This window comes from Myxine glutinosa, unplaced genomic scaffold (assembly GCF_964187855.1).
Source record: "Myxine glutinosa unplaced genomic scaffold, kmMyxGlut1.1 SCAFFOLD_1840, whole genome shotgun sequence".
NCBI lineage: Eukaryota > Metazoa > Chordata > Myxini > Myxiniformes > Myxinidae > Myxine > Myxine glutinosa.
Window position 1 is genome coordinate 37,514 of NW_027617935.1, and position 17,821 is coordinate 55,334.

A 17,821-nucleotide genomic window follows, 5' to 3' on the forward strand; every position below is an offset into this window, starting at 1 on the left:
TCCTAGGGCGTGCCCGTACGTGGGTGCAAAAAAACATGCGTGCAAACAACAACAACAAAAAAAAACTTTGAAACCACGTGGCAGTAACGACCACAGAACCCCCCTCCCTCTATTTACATGAATGGTTTGGTCCATTCGCAACGACCACAGAACCCCCCCCCTCTATTTACATGAATGGTTTGGTCCATTCGCAAAGCCAAAGCGAACGACCACAGAACCCCCCCCCCTCTATTTACATGAATGGTTTGGTCCATTCGCAAAGCCAAAGCGAACGACCACAGAACACCCCCCCCCCCCCCCCCCCTCTATTTACATGAATGGTTTGGTCCATTCGCAAAGCCAAAGCGAACGGCGAACGGCTAAATCGCCATAGCTCGGTAAGTACTTGTCCGATTAATTTCAAACCTTGAAAAGGCACATCCTCGGGTCCCCAGCAATATACCTGGCAAGTTTCAAGTATATCGGACCGGTAGTTGTCGAGAAACAGCGGTCACAGACAAACAAACAAACGTACAAACGTACAAACGTACAAACAAACACACAGAGATTACTGGAATTATAGATAGATTATTACCAACTCACGGTCTGAGGTACTAGCGATTCAAGAGATATCCATTTTTTTATGGCACATTGGAGAAGCCAAAGCGAGATTTCTTCTTCCTCAGCTTGTCACTACTCTGTCAAATGCGATCGAGTTAAAAAAGTCAGAATTTGACCAAATTTTTTATTCGTTTGTTAATATACCTCAGCTATTGACAAATCTTAACTTATAATTTTATTTGAGGTTAAAATGACCGCGACAGGTCGTGTCCAACGATGCTTTCAGTCTGTACGTGATAAATAATTAAATCCGCACACTTGACGCCTCTTCTTCTTCACGCAATAACAACTTCTAGCTTCCAGACCGTACATCCAATCATCTTGAAATTTTGCACACTTGTTACTCTTCATGACTTCTACTATAATATGAAGTTTCACGTCGATCAATAAAGCGATTGAAGAGATATCCATTTTTAAAATATTTTCGTTTAATTAACGATATCTGCCAAACCACGTGCCCTATCGCAAATTCCAAAAGGACATTTTAGTAGACTGACATGCTGAACAGATTTGTGAAGTTTCCCCTCGATTGGATCAAAAATGAGGGAGGGGCTCGGTTTTAAAGGTTCATGCTTTAAAATGTCATAACTCTGAAACCATGTGACGCATGACGTCATGCTCGCTGACTTTTTTGTTCGTCATGGGTATGCTATTTTGCCTGCAAAGTTTGGCCTCGATCTGTTCAGCCGTTGCAGAGAAAAAGGGGTTTTCGTGTTTTCACGAAAAACAATATGGCGCCCGAACCACGTGACCTGTGACGTCATAATTACCATTAAAATATTCTACAGACCGAGTAAGTCCGGAAAACTGTTCTTTGCGTGACGGACTGACGGACTGACAGACTGACGGACGGAGGGACGGCGTGCAAACCTATAGTCCCCTCCGGTATACACCGGTAGGGGACTAATAAGCGAAGTACCAACTTTTAATCTGGTGTGTGGGTGTATCTAGGCATAAGGAATAACGCTATTGAAAATTGGGTCGCCACGTCAAAATCGAAGATGGCCGCCACCATATACTTGTCTGAACCTTGTGAACGAAATATCTTGAAAAGAAAAAACGAACTACTAACTTCTAATCTGGTGTGTGGGTGTATCTACGCATAAGGGAGAACGCTATTGAAAATTGGGTCGCCACGTCAAAATCGAAGATGGCCGCCTTGCATCTTCCACTTTGTCAACTCGCATCACTTCAACGACAGGGGACCCAGGCGGAACGCTTGTTTTCCCTGTTGTTGTGCGTGTGATTGTTTTATTAGTCCCCTACCGGTGTACACCGGAGGGGACTATAGGTTTGCACTCCGTCCCTCCGTCTGTCAGTCCGTCACGCAAAGAACAGTTTTCCGGACTTTTTTTTCTAAACTCTTAATGCTAATGATTTCAAACTTGGTACATGGTTTCCTCATGATACGTTACAGATCAAGTTCGAACTTCACGACGTTTCGATCATTTTTGACAAAGTTATGGCACTTTGAACTTTGGTAATTTCCCCAACAGTTTTCCGGATGACAGACTGCCGGTCGGGGACATGTATTGCAGCGCATTACTCGGAATGCTTGTTAATCAAGATTTACGCGATACTCGTTATCCTCGCCATGTTGATTATTGGTATATAACGAGGATGTTAATGGTAATGATAATTACATGACCGAATACTGTAAGTCCATAACGCTACCCAATTGTTGTGAGAAACCTAGTACTTGTATGACACATATTGATGGTATAAATGCAATTAATGACATTAGTGTTAATATTGTAGAGGAAGCTAATATCGATTATTGTCATGAGTATTGTTGTTCATAATAATGCCTTGACTAAGACTTTACTACTAACCTAAAAAAATTGGAATTCATGAAAATCGATAAAAAATGACAAATCTGAAATTTAGGGAAATTTAAAACAATTCGAGAAAATCGTGAAAATAAAATAAGTAATTGGTCACTTCCGGTTTGTGGTGAATCACTTCTTGTTTTGGGTTGAGGCAGTTTCGGTTTGGGGGCAAGGGGGATGTGGGGATGTGGGGAATGTGGTCTGAGCTGGGGCTGTCCTGGATCTCTCCATTTATATCTACTACTACTACTACTACCACCACCACCACTACTACCACCACCACCACCACCACCACCACTACTACTACTACTACCACGACTACTACTACTACCAGCAACAGGCACGGCCGGTAGCTATTTCTACCCACAATCCAAGTATACCTTACAAACCATGTTGAGACAACAATTAATCAAAGTAAAAACCAAGAAGAAAGAAGAAATGCAAGATTGCCATTTATTGAAAATGTTTGTCATATCAAGTTTACATAAGCACAGTTGCACGTGATTTACCATGATCATGATTAAAAATAAAAACTACAACAAAAAGGGGTGATTAGATTTATTTATTTCCTTAATGTGGGTGCAGTCAAGGCAAATGCAATAAAAAGCTTTATCAAATAGAAGATTTTAAAAAAGGTTAACCTCTCCACACATTTTGGATGTTAACCCAAAACTTATTCAATACCTTGATTAACCAGCCACCATCAGTCATTCAAACAGAGTTTAGTGCACGACAACCGTGCACGGCAGCCATGAACGGTCCATGGAAGCTGAAAAAGTGGCACAACAAGTACATTTATGGCGATTGATAGAAATTCGCTTCTGAACTCAAGTTAGTAACATCGTAGCAAATAAGGTCCAAACAGCAACGTTGCATAGAATACAACAAACGGTTAAAAACAAAGACAAGCTGCCAGTTTGTATTAGAGTACTACGAGAGGTTTCACAACTGTGGGTTTGTTTGAAAGAAAAATTCTGCACTTGTAGAGGTTGGGGGTGAAGGAGGATGCCTTTGCTTCCAAACCACGAATGGTGCAAAATATGGAAATGTATTCGAGTACAGACAGGAATGTCACATTAGTACAAAGGCAAAAATTTTCATTGCAAATTCAGGTAAGCCTGGCAAATGCAAAGCTTTCTCAGAGAAAATGCAAATGCCTGGAAAATTTGCCAGAAATTGCAAATGTGAAGTGGGGGGGGGAGGGGGCGGGGCGAGGAGGGGTGGGGAAAGTGAAAGAGGAAGTATAGGAAGAATGGGGGTGGGGGGTGGGGGGTGGGTGGGAAGGAACAGTAATGTCGAGTAAAACATCGCTTAAGAATACAGAGATGGGGATGGGAGCAGAGGATAAAAATGAATAAGATGGGTTGACAGGTCAAGTCCAGGCTGTGCCTGTAGGCTCTTGGGACATGGCTCGTCCCAACAATCTCACAAGTTGTGGAGGTCCTGCAAAGTTTGCTCCAAAGCACCCTGAAGCTTGGTGTTCTCGTTCTTTGCAAATATCAGCTTTTCTGCACAACCGGTGAACATTCAAGAAGACCTTCATATGGCAAACATTGTTAGCATGTCTTGACTTCAATTATAATAAAAGTCCCCACTTTCAAGGGGGAGGGTTATAATTAAAGTTTGAATCGCCGTGTGATCTGCATGCATTAAGTTCTTCGACATTGCTTGTTGCAACTTTTCTACAAATTGCAACAGGGTTCAAGCGCTAGGAGTACCTGTTGAGCAGACACCACCAAGCAAGTAAAGTGAAACTTGAGAAAGGCATTTGCCTTTTGGATAAATTTTAAAAGAAAAAATAAATAAAATTCCGAAAAGATTAATCTTTCTATCTATCCATCCTGTTGAACCACCCACTGACACCTGCCACCACCCCTCTCCCCCACCATTGTACGAGAGCAACTTCCTCAAAAGTCAGCAGTGAATCAAGAATGCCACAAAAAATTGCAAAACGATTACTTTTGAAACTCGAACTACTACCATTACAAAAAAAAAATAATAATTAGAAATAAAAAGACCAAAGCAGAACAAAAACAAGCTCATGGTCATTCTGCCAGTTCAGCAAGCACAACTCTTAGCTCATTAGCAAGCAGGCGGTTTTTCTCCCTCTCTGTGTGAAGCCGTTCTGAATGCATGTATGGAAGGAAAGGAAAAGGAAAGATAAAAGGAAAATTAGATATCCACAGAAGAGAAAGAAAGAGAAGAAGTAGTTTTCATGACTCATTTGACCGTGTGGATTGACAGAGCATGCAAAGCGTTTTTGTGCAAAAAAAAAAAAAGAGTACCAAAACCTGATCACTGCTTAAGAGACAAATACACAACACATCCAATCAGGGCATGCTGTCAAAATGAGCCGTCAGAGGCAGAGTGCACAAAATGGAGAGTTGATGACATCAGGAACTAGAGTTCATTGAATGAGTTCATTCCTCTACAAGAGACCGCTATTCCGCTCACAAGAACTAAAGTTCATTCCTCTACAAGTGCAGAACTAGAGTTCATTACTCGCGTAATGTACAAGTATATAGTCGGACCCCGCTATTCGCAGGTCCGCTATTCGCGGTTCCGCTATTCGCGGTTCCGCTATTCACGGTTCCGCTATTCACGGGTGAAAAAATGTCACCTGTTTCTCCATTAGCGGAAAAGTGTCCCGCGAATTCACGGTTTTTTTTCTATTTGCAGCCGTGTTCTGCGAATTTGTGGGGGTTTTTTTTTTTTTTTTTTACTATTCACGGCCATGTTCTGCAAATTCGCGTTTTTTTTTTTCCTATTCGCGACCATGTTCCACAAATTCGCGATTTTTTTTGTCCGATTCACGGCAGTGTTCCATGAATTCGCGGTTTTTCAGGGGCTCAAAAAAAATTCATGAGCCGTTTGGCTTCACATTCAGTCTTTATAAAACCTTATTGTTGACATTCGCGGATTTTGCCTCACCATTCGCTGATTTTGCCTCACCATTCGCTGATTTTGCCTCACCATTCGCTGATTTTGCCTCACCATTCGCTAATTTTGCCTCACCATTCGCTGATTTTGCCTCACCATTCGCGGATTTTGCCTCACCATTCGCAGATTTTGCCTCACCATTTGCAGATTTTGCCCCACCATTCGCGGATTTTGCCCCACCATTCGCAGATTTTGTCTCACCATTCGCGGATTTTGCCTCACCATTCACGGAGTTTGCCTCACCATTCGCGGAGTTTGGCTCGCCATTCACGGAGTTTGGCTCTCTATTCGCGGTTTGGTCCTCTCTTTTTTCATGAGTCTGGAACATATCCCCCCTTTTTCCATTGAAACAAGCGTTACGCCTAGGTCCCCCGTCGAGGAAGTGATGCGAGTTGACAAAGTGGAAGACGCAGAAAACATACGATGATATATTTCGCTCACAAGGTTCAGACATACATGGCGGCGGCCATCTTGTATTTTGACGTGGCGACCCAATTTTCAATAGCGTTCTTCCTTATGCCTAGATACACCCACACACCAGATTAGAAGTTGTTACTTCGCTTATTTTTCAAGATATTCCGCTCACAAGGTTCAGACATACATGATGGCGGTCATATTGGATTTTGACGTGGTGACCAAATTTTCAATAGCGTTCTTCCTTATGCCTAGATACACCCACACACCAGATTAGAAGTTGGTACTTCGCTTATTTTTCAAGATATTCCGCTCACAAGGTTCAGACATATATATGGTGGCGGTCATCTTGGATTTTGACGGGGTGACCCAATTTTCAATAGGGTTCTTCCTTATGCATAGATACACCCACACACCAGATTAGAAGTTAGTAGTTCGTTTATTTTTCAAGATATTTCGCTCACAAGGTTCAGACATATATATGGTGGCGGTCATCTTGGATTTTGACGGGGTGACCCAATTTTCAATAGGGTTCTTCCTTATGCATAGATACACCCACACACCAGATTAGAAGTTGGTACTTCGCTTATTATTCAAGATATTTCGCTCACAAGGTTCAGACATATATATATGGTGGCGGCCATCTTGGATTTTGACGTGGCGACCCAATTTTCAATAGCTTTCTTCCTTGTGCTGAGATACACCCACACACCAGATTAGAAGTTGGTATTTCGCTTATTTTTCAAGATATTCCGCTCACAAGGTTCAGACATACATGGCGGTGGCCATCTTGGATTTTGATGTGGCGACCCAATTTTCAATAGGGTTCTTCCTTATGCCGAGATACACCCACACACCAGATTAGAAGTTGGTACTTCACTTATTTTTCAAGATATTCCGCTCAAGGTTCAGACATACATGGCGGTGGCCATCTTGGATTTTGACGTGGCGACCCAATTTTCAATAGGGTTCTTCATTATGCCTAGATACACCCACACACCAGATTAGAAGTTGGTATTTCGCTTATTTTTCAAGATATTCCGCTCACAAGGTTCAGACATACATGGCATCAGACATACATGGTGGCAGCCATCTTGGATTTTGACGTGGGTTGCACTCACACACCAAATTCGAATGCGGTCCTTCGCTTACGCATGCACGCACGTACGCACGCACGCACGTACGCACACACGGACGGAGGGGAAAACCATAGTCCCCCTTTCGCTCCGCGGTGCGACGGGGGACAACAATGCCCCGCTACTCGTGGGTTTCGCTACTCGCCGATTTTCCAGGAAAGTATCCCCGGCGAATAGCGGGGGTCCGAGGGTACTTCAATTTTAATAAAATAATGATGGTTAAAAAAAAATCCAGAAGTTTTGTGCTATTGAAGTGTTATACACCACCCTTTAGAACATGTGCAAGTACAGCTAAACTCAAGGTTCGTAGGAAGTATTATGAAGGTGTTTTGTGTTCTACAGTGTTCAAATATACTATTTTTTTTATTTTTTTTGTATACAAGATCGAGGCTCGTGAAAGAGCGAACATTAATCACACAGAAAGACAAACCGACACATAAAACATATAACATCGGGAGCGGTAGACAAGATGGGGAGAGAGGAGGAAGGACACAAACGCAACATTATTTTGAGAGCAGGGACCGAGAGACATGGAGACATCGAGAGATCTGTGAGAGGGAGAGGGCATTGGGGGGGGGGGGGGCATGGGAAGGGGGGGGGGGGGAAGTGGGAGCGGTATAAAACATATGGACACTGCCAGGACTTCCAGGAAAGAAGTTGGAATTTCAAACAAGGTGGATCTGGGGTGAATTAGCGGGGGTAGAAAAGATCAAGGTTTTGGATGGGGGAAGATAAGAGATGGTGGTGAACAGCTGTTTTAAAGACCTGGAGGGACGAGTGGGATTGAAGGGAGTGAGGGAGTTTGTTCCAGAGGCGGGAGAAAAGAGGAATGAAAGAGTGAAGGTGAGCAGAGAGCCGAGATTTCGGCAGTTTAACCATCAGAGGGTTGCTGGCAGATCTTGTGCGACCTGTAGGAATATTTGGGGGACAGAGCACAGAGAGAGCTGGGGGTGCAAGGCCGGAGAGGAGTCGGTAGAAGACAGAAAGACCACCTACCTGCCTGCGGTGAGTGAGTGAAAGGCCCTCAGAGATAGCTTCATCGCGGGAGATTCCAATAATTCTGAAAGCTTTGGTTTCGACAGCGTGAAGCCGAGCTAGGTGTGAGGCAGGAGCACCGGCCCATAGGGGAGAACAGTATTCCATTGAGCTGCGGATGAAAGCCTTGTATGTGGTGAGGAGCTCAGGTGTGCCGAGGAAGGACTTCGCATGACGGAGGATGCCCAGTCGGCGACTGGCTTTGGAGGCCAGCTTGGAAATGTGGTTTTCCCAAGAAAGATCATGGCAGATAGTGAGACCCAAAAGCTTGAGCGACAGAACTTCTTGGAGAGGATTGTTGAGAAAGTAGATGGGAGGGTTGTCCAGTCGATCTTTTCGGAGAGACATAGTAAGAGTGTGAGATTTGTCAGGATTGAAAGACATGTTCCACTTGTTTGACCAGTCTGTGATTTTGTCCAAGTCTTCAGAGAGTGAGGAGGCTGCAGACTGCCGATCTGAGGGCAGAAGAATGGAGCGGTAGAGAGTGGAGTCATCAGCAAAGAGATAGAGAGGATTTTCCAGAGAGTCGGAGAGATCATTGATAAAGACCAGAAAAAGCACAGGGCCCAGAACAGTGCCTTGGGGAACTCCAGCCTGAACAGGAAGGGGGAGTTGAGAGAAATCCATTCAGGGCCACACGTTGACTACGACCAGAGAGGAAGTCCGCAAGCCATGCATGGAGATTTCCATGGATACCATAGGAGGAGAGTTTGGTGAGCAGAGCTGGGTGCCAGACCGTATCGAAGGCACGTGATATGCCGAGGGAGACAGCTCTGATTTCCTGTTTGGCATTGAGGACCTCCATCCATTGTTGAGACAGCAGAAGCAGCATGTCCAGAGTAGAGTGACATGGTCTGAAACCAAATTGATGATCAGAGATCAAGCCGTTGGAGAAGAGGAAAGATTTCATATCCGAAGCAATGATGGATTCCATGACTTTGCTGATAATTGGGAGCAGGCTGATTGGTCTGTAGTTGCAAGGATCTGTTTTGGCACCTTTTTTGTGTAAAGCGGTAATGTTTGCTGATTTCCAGGATGCTGGAAGATGACCTTGAGCAAAAGAGAGGGTGAAAGGACAGAGAGAGGGTGAGATAGAGCAGCAGAGCAGGATTTTAGGACCCGTGGGCTGATGCCGTCTGGTCCAGTTGCAGAATCAGAGTCGAGGTTAGACAAAAACTCCTCCACCTTGTCAGGAGAGAAGGACACAGAGTGCAGGAGCAGTTGGTTTCGACTGGGAAGGGTGGGAACAGAGAGAGATGGGTTTGGGACACAAGACTTTGAGGCAAACACAGAGTTGAGGCATTCGGCTTTGTCACGTGCGATGTCAACTGTGTGGCCATTTGAGGTAAGGGAGGGGATGGAGGGGGAACAAACACCAGAAACGGATTTGACCAGACGCCACCAGGATTTGGAGGAAGAAGACAGGTTTGAGAGTTCATTCTTGAGTGTGGAGAGATAGTGCTTCCTGGCATTCCTGAGGGTAGACACACACTTGTTCCGAGCTTGGTGGAAGGAACTGAGATTGCCTTCATTTGGATTTGCCTTCCAAGAGGCAAAGGCAAGTTGTTTCAGGGCAACTGCCTCACCACAAGATTCAGTGTACCATGGACGGGAGGAAGGGTAAGACAACTGAAGACGAGATGGGATAAATCTGTGCATGAGAGAGAGCAGTTTGCTTTGGAAGAATTCCCTGGAAGAATTGATGTCAGAGGCAGTGGAGATGGGAGACCAATCCAGACGATTGATGGCTGCTTGAAGACCGTCCCAGTCGGCCTGAGTGAAATGCCAGACTCGTCGACGCTGAGGAGGCTCTCTGAGAATGGCCAGAGAGATGTCCACTTTGACAAGCACATGATCAGAAGAACCGATTGGAGCAGAAGAAGAGCAGCAGACATTAGCAGGGAAGTTTGTCATAACCAAGTCTAGAAGAGAAGATACTCCATTGGCTGAGATCCGGGTCGGGAAATTGACAGATTGTGTCAATCCCAGTGAGCCACAGAAGTCCTTTGCTGAGGTGCCATGACTGGTGAGAGAGGAACCCACACCCAACCAGCTGGCATGATGAAAGTTGAAGTCACCACATATGAGGAAGAGAGAGTTGGGATGAGTGGATAGAAGTTGGTCCATGTTGTCAGACAGTGAAATGTAAATGGAGTCATCACTGTTTGGAGGACGGTACAGAACACATATGAACAAAAGGTGGGAGCGGAGAGGAAGCCGTAGCCAGAGGTACTCCTGGGGGTGAGGAGGAGAGAGGGCAGTGCAAGGAGAGTGAGGAAGAGTGTTTTTGATAAAGATAGACACCCCACCACCAGGACGAGCCTCAGGTCTATCATACCGGAGGAGGGAGAAACCAGGAAGAGATATTAAGGAATCAGAGACATCTTGAAGGAGGAAAGTCTCTGTTAAGCAGATCAAGTCTGGATTGTCAGAAGCAACCTGTATGGAGAGATCAGTCAGGTTTGAGCGAAGGCCCGGATGTTTGAGGTCCATACCGTTAATGAAGAGAGAGGGGGAGCATCGGGTACAGGGGAGGGGAGGGGAGGAGTAGGGTAAGATGAAGGATGAGAGGGGGAGGTAGGGAGAGCAGTTGATAGTGTGTCAGAGATTACAGAAGAGTTCCAAGAAAGGGAAGGATGAGGAGGATGAAAGGTTTGATGGTGAAGGGATGAGGCACAGTAGTAAGTGGTTGTTTGAGGGGGGGGGGGGCAGAGGAAAGTAGGAGGTTGGGGGGGGGGTGGAGGTATGAGATAGAAGGGAGACAAAGTGGCGAGGAGGCAGCTTTGAGGAGGAGGAGGGGGAGGAGGGAGAATTGGAGAGGAATGGTATGGGGGGAGATTTGAATGGGAAGGGTTGCGGGGGAGTTTTGAAGGGGAGGAGTGAGGGGGGAGTTTAGGAGGGGAGGGGCAAGGGGGGAGTTTAGGAGTGGAGGGGCAAGGGGGGAGTTTAGGAGTGTAGGTGCAAGGGGGGGGATTTGGAGGGGAGGGGCAAGAGGGGAGTTTCGAAAGTGGATGATTAATGAAAGACGAACATTGATAACAAATTGGGTTTGTTGTGATTTTCAAGTTAGCAATCCGATTCAGAACGATGGAGGAGGGGTGGAATGAATGTGAATTTAGACCATGTAGTGAGGGAGACGTATAAGAGATTGAATTTCTTTTTTTTGACATGGAATGAGATGGAGAGGAATTTGAAAAAAGCCTTTTAAATAGGACGAAAAACAGCGTGTTGTAATATACCACTGAATAAAACACTGAAGGGGAAAGTTTATACATATTTAAATAATATTAAAACAGAACCGTAAACAATCTTGTATGCACAAAGTACCAACGGGGGGAGAGCCGAGAGGGACCACCACGAGTCACATGGACAGGGCAAAAGGTGGATGGCAAGTAGATAATGGGGGCGGGGCGAACAGCACACCTGGACAGAAAGTACAGGATGAGACAAACAGCACATGTGGAGAAAGGAAAAATAAATGTTTTTGATTTTTTTTTTTTTCGTTTTTTTTTTGGGGGGGGGGGGGGGATTTAAAACGTTAGACAAAGAGTATTATGTTCGGGGTAGAAGGGAAAAAACTAAGAGCCAAGCAAAACACGATGTAGGGGAGTTAAGTAAACAAACACCGATGAGGGTACAAGGCCGCACACGCGGAGCAGAACACGATTAATTAATTACGAGTTACAGGAAATTCAAACCAAAACTAACTATAAACAAACAATATTACGCATGGATGATAAAATAACGAGTTGAAATTTGACAAACACACTAATGAAAAAATAACCGCTTTGGATGCCCAGAGAGAACCAAGCCTCAAGGTCGGAAGCTTCAACAACTCAATTCAATTCATTTTAAATAAAGGTTTAAATAAGTTTATAGACACTATGGCACATAAACAAATTGATGATGGGTTTTTCTGCCATTTGACCCAGTGTCGAAGAATAAATGGGGGCAAGGGGGTTAACAAGGGGAGATGCAGAAAATAGGGCAAAATGGAGAAGATTGTCATGGGGTCCGCAAGGCTAACCCCCACTCTTGCAGGGGAAATGGTCTTAAAATGCCTGTTGTTTGTTGTTGTTGACCCAGTGTCTATTGCACTGCCCTTTCTAACACGGCATACATTAGTTATTCATGCCTGTTGTTTGTGTCCTTTAGCACATCCTTATTAACAGTAAGTTTCCTGTTTGGAATGATTTTCAATTTTATTTGAATGCCAGGCAGCAGACAGAGTAGAATGTAATCTCACCCTCTCTGTGCACGAGTGATTGGGACGAATTCAAAGACAAGGTACTGTTAAATGGCAAACTTATCTTACTATTCATGTTCCGATTTGTGTTCAAGATATACCAATCAATTTAAATAACTTGTTCCTCGATCATGACTAATGAGACAGATAGATGGACAAACAGACGGATGCTTCGCGTAATGATAGAGCTGAAGGAGAAGAACTCGCTTTAATCCAAAATGCTGAACAAGCCCCCCAAAAGAACAAAGATATTTTACTTATTTTTGCTAATAGATAGGTTTTTCATCACAAATTTTGTTTCATTGTTTTTATAACTAATTTATATAATACAGCACTCTGATAAATCATGCTGGCTAGAATTATAGTCATCACTTGTGGTCTCTTGGCAATTCTAAACTGCCATCCTTTCTCTTTAGGTCACAAAGAAGATGGGAGAATAAAGAGTAGAAAAACCAGCATGCACGTGTGGCGTGGCACCGCACCCGATACCCACCTTCCAGCTCGTCTCGCATCTTCTCCAGCTTGACGACAGAGCGCTCACTGAACTCTGCACGTGTGTCCGCCTGCAATTGGGAGATGAGGGGGTGAGGTGAGGGGCGAATTGTAAACATTTGTTGTGCGTTTCCTTGTACCCCATGAGGATTAGCATGCTTTGATAAACATTATGTTGATCCAATCAAATGTCCTACCCGTCTGCAAATGCTGACTGACACTAGCCGTTATAATTAAGACGAGTTTACCATTCCACTTGGCCCAAATTTTTAATGACATTAACGGCTAACCACTAACCAGCCTCTTTGTTGTAATGGTTAGTGTCCGCTCCAAGTCTGGGAGGGAGGCGGTTCGAACTCCATGCGAGTCCATACCAAAGATTTAAAAAATGCTACGTGCTTGATTGATGCGATTTTTTAAAGGGATAAATCACTGACAAACTACTATAGGTTTGTAATAATAGCACAGGCTTTGTTGGGCTGAATGGCCTCCTCCTGCATCAGAGTTCCTTGGAAGTGAACTCATTATTATTATTATTATTATTATTATTATTAAGGCTATCTGCAATCAGTCTCAATACTAACTTGGTAATCACTGCAACTCTGGAACCATTTTAACCGAAACAAAGCAAAAAGTAGAGAAATCTTTGGCGCAACATACCTCTTTTAATTTATCTGTAAGCAGCTTTATTTCATCTTCATACTTGTCTTCTTTCTGGGAATACTGCCGGTTAAAAAAAAAAAATCATCAGGGTGTGACATAAAATTTTCAGGAAACTATTCAATCCATAAAAATACTTAGTTTGGCTTGCCTATGTACAGTGCCCTGCTGGAATAAAATGAACACCACTGATATATTTTATTGGAAAATCCGATAGGAACACAATCAAACAAACTACAAATATGAGTATCCGGTAGCAAATCCTTTGGTAGTCTGTCGTGCCTAAAACTGTGAAGCCGTCAAATCAATGATATTCTGTACAACAACCTGATGCTGATCGTGCCAAATGTACAGTATATTTAGTTGCAGCACTTGTGTATATTATTTGGCAAAGGTTGGCTTTACCGGAGCTCCCGATCCACGTTTCCAGGTAAGTTTGATGGCGTTCATGTGAAAGGGGGCTGAGGCATAAAAGGGGGCTAAGGGGGAATCCAAGGTCCACCCCTCTTCCCACCACAGCAGGTACCAAACGTTTAATGTCCGATTGCTCAGAGCACTGTTTTTTTTTTTTTTTTCCAACATCAATTTGATTGAGAACTGCAGTTTATTTATGCGACATTGACCTACCATGTGTTACAACTACTGTGGTGCAGCAAATTTTGGTGTAATTGGCCCAGGGATATGGAATTGTATAACAAACAAAGAGTGTGACACGTATCGGGACAATTCACTCTGAAATAGATTGTTAAAATAGTTTGTTTACAATTAGGGACTTTAATTTTATTCTGGCAGGGTACAGTATTAATGTCAAACATTGTAACATTTTAACTGTGTTGTTCCAGCTGTATCAATCACCAAAAATATTTTTCATACATTTTTTTTTACGAATTAAAAAAAAAAAATCAGGCCACGTAAAAAAAGGCCCACGTTAAATATGCACCAAGTTTGTTTTGAAAAAAATAACATTATATTTCAAAGGCAAAGTAAAACTCGTGTATTATAAAATAATGTGAAAACGTAACTCTTTAATACATTTTTTTCATCTACAATTAATTAACATTAATTAATTAAGTATAATAACATGGACGGGTCAAAGCAATAAAGGGGGGGGGGGGGGAGGGGGAATCAAGATATTGAACTAGAATGACACTCAGTCGAGCGTATCCCTCCGCCAGGCTCACCAGTTTGTTTTGTATCCCACTGACAGGCCAGGTCTGGATTCAGACCTGAAATTAATCGGCTTGTTCTTGTCACCTACCCAACTCATCCACCTAGTTTTGTCACAAGTCATCCACAACTTTTTGAAATATGACATATATATCATTTTTGGCCCTGTCGCTCAATGGTGAAGAATCACTTATAATTTAAAAAAATATTCTAGTTTCCGAATCCGTATTCAGATCTTCACCAAAATTGAACCAATTTGTCCTCGTCACACATCCAAACTGACCACGAAGTTTCGTCCAATTCGATCCATAAGTTTCAGATATTGTGCTATATAATCTGTTTTAGCCCATTTCTCAATGGTGAAGAATCACTTAAAAAATTCTCGGATCCAGATCCGGATCTTCACCAGAATGTAATCATTTCGTCCTTGTCACATACCCAAACTATCCATCAAATTTTGTCCAAATCCATCCACAACTTTTTGAGATATGCTGTTCACAAAAAAAAGACAGGCAGACGGGTGAAAACATAACCTCCATCCATCTTTGCGGCAGAGGTAATTATAGTATCCAGATATTCACCAAAATCTAATCAAAGTCCTTGTCTTACACGCAACCTGTCCACCAATTTTTTTGACTAAATCCATCAATAACCGAGATATCCTGCTCACAAACAGACAGACAAAGAGGGGTGAAAACAACCTCCAGCCACCTTTGGTGGCAGAGGTAAAATAGGGGGCAGGATAAAACCACAAAATTACCAGAAGATTTAACCATCATGGTTGCATTTGAGCATAAACGTTACGTCAGTTTGATATACAATAAAACCCAATAAATTACCCCAACATTCTGCCAGCAGAATAAGAAACATTTTCCCAATTCACGAACAGGACAATTGCTCCCATTCCCTCCATGCCCAGCCCCAAATTCACAAGACTGCAAAAATGTCATCATGCTATGTTCAATTTAAATAAAACGTTCACACCAGAACAGATTAGTACAGATGGCATTGTGGTTCAAAAAAGCAAAACCAATGTTAATAGTTCAAACATGCATAAGGGCAACACACAACAACAAAGAGCAAGTAAACCCAAACATGCACAACCAAAATATACCAGTGAAAAATGTCATACCAGGAATTTCTCTGCGGCAAATAAAAGGCAAAAATAATCATTTAATTCACAGGCATAACAGTTTCAACGACAATAGGAGATGGTAGAAGTGACGAAGAGGGTAGGAAGTCAAGGATACCTCTTCATCTGAAGCCATTAAAACCTTAAGGTTCTGATCCATCTTATGAAGTTCAGAATCCAGTTGTTTCACATGACTAGGGAGAGAGGAAAGGGGGTTAGAAAGAATCTCAGGTCTAAAACACAAAATAAAACCCAAAGTTCTGCAAATGTATTGTAATCATAATCATACCTCTTAGTGTTACCTTGGAACACTTTCACATTAGGCTCGAATAAATTTAAAAAAACATTTAAATACAAAATGAAAAAAAAGTGGGAAAAAAAATTAATCCATCAAACAGTTCGATGGTACTGCACAGTAAATACCAAGGGAAACAACCCTGCAACATCCTCACTCTCAGCCAATCAGTGAGCATCTCCTAGCATGTGTCTTTCCCACCGACACTTTAATGTTCGGTCTCTGTACGCACAAAGATACAGCACACTCATTACTCCACACTGTGTTTAGTGACAATTTTAGACCCTTCATGTCTGGAAAACAGCCTGTGAGTGAAAGTGCTGTGAATGTATCCAAGTTCAGGAAAAGCATCAACAAGGACGTGGAGAGGCAGGTGCGAAGGAGGATGGAGGTGGATGAGCATCAGGCAGATGTTGGTCGGTGAGTGTTGTTCACTCCAACAAAGTTCATAAAGTATGCAGGGCACTTCGCACAACAGGAAGTTAATGAGATAGATTAGAAAATGCAACGTGAGCCAAAGGTAATTATTTTTTTCCCAGGTACAACCTGCCAAACACCATGCAAGTTGACAAAATTCACCGGTGACTGTTGATTACGGTAAACATTGTTTTTTATGTTATTATGCTACATGATTAACATAGTCTTGTTTTTTTACTTATAAAACTCCGCTATAACACCTGTACATAGTAATATCCGGTATCCAATGAAGCTGTCCGATAGCGTTCATACTTCATATATACGATCTCCGATAGCCTATCTCCAGAGGCAAAATGTGATAAAGACCTCAAAGCAATATTTTCACATAGCGCTCACTATGGTGGAACATATCCTGAGCATTATAAAAGGTGTGTGTGTGTGTATATATACATATATGTCTATCTATCTACGGAAGCCTCTCCTTAGTGAAAGACACATGAAAGCCCGCTTGGAGTTTGCAAAAAAAGCACCGAAAGGACTCTCAGACTGTGAGAAACAAGATTCTGTGGTCTGATGAAACCAAAATTGAACTGTTTGGCTTCTGTCTGGCCACACTGCCATAAAGCCCAGATCGGTGGAGTGTTGCAGTGATGGTTGTCCTTCTGGAAGTTTCTCCCATCTCCACACAGGATATCTGGAGCTCAGCCAGAGTGACCATCAGGTTCTTGGTCACCACTCTTACCAAGGCCCTTCTCCCGCGATTGCTCAGTTTGGCTGGGCGGCCAGCTCTAGGAAGAGTCCTGGTTGTTCCAAACTTCTTCCATTTAAGAATTATGGAGGCCACTGTGCTTTTGGGAACCTTCAATGCAGCAGACATTTTTTTGTAGACTTCCCCAGATATGTGCCTCGACACCATCCTGTCTCTGAGCTCTGCAGGCAGTTCCTTCGACCTCATGGCTTGGTTTTTGCTCTGATACCTTATATGGACAGGTGTGTGCCTTTCCAAATCATGTCCAATCAATTGAATTTACCAGAGGTGGACTCCAATCAAGGTGTAGAAACATCTCAAAATATGATCAAGAGAAATGGGAGGCACCTGAGCTAAATTTTATGTGTCATAGCCAAGGGTATGAATACTTATGTCAATGTGATATTTCAGTTTTTTCTTTTTAATAAATTTGCCAAACTTTCTAAAATCCTGTTTTCTCTTTGTCATTATGGGGTATTGAATGTACAGACTTGGCATTTAATATGGAATATTTTTTTTCTGGGGGTGAACTTACTTTTCAAGATGTCTTAGAACCAAAAGTTCATTGGAATTATGTTGAAATTATTCTAGATTTTGTTAATGTGACCTTTAAAAGAAACAAAAACCACATTTGACATTTCGAAACAAATAAATTGATATCGAACTCAATTCATGGACAGTACTGTGTTAAACTTCTGTACGTTTTCCAG

General features: G+C 42.9%; 1 protein-coding gene across 1 annotated transcript in view; it reads right to left on the reverse strand.

The window, feature by feature from the left end:
* Window positions 1-2,868: 2,868 nt before the first annotated feature.
* Window positions 2,869-17,821, reverse strand: part of LOC137434075 (uncharacterized) — a 30,887-nt gene continuing 15,934 nt past the window's right edge. The window contains exons 4-7 of the mRNA XM_078769262.1: window positions 15,770-15,845; window positions 13,353-13,415; window positions 12,694-12,763; window positions 2,869-3,937 (exon numbers count right to left, since the gene is read on the reverse strand). Coding sequence (XP_078625388.1) covers window positions 3,855-3,937; window positions 12,694-12,763; window positions 13,353-13,415; window positions 15,770-15,845 — 292 coding nt within the window. The 3' untranslated portion in view covers window positions 2,869-3,854. The remainder of the gene's footprint in view (window positions 3,938-12,693; window positions 12,764-13,352; window positions 13,416-15,769; window positions 15,846-17,821) is intronic.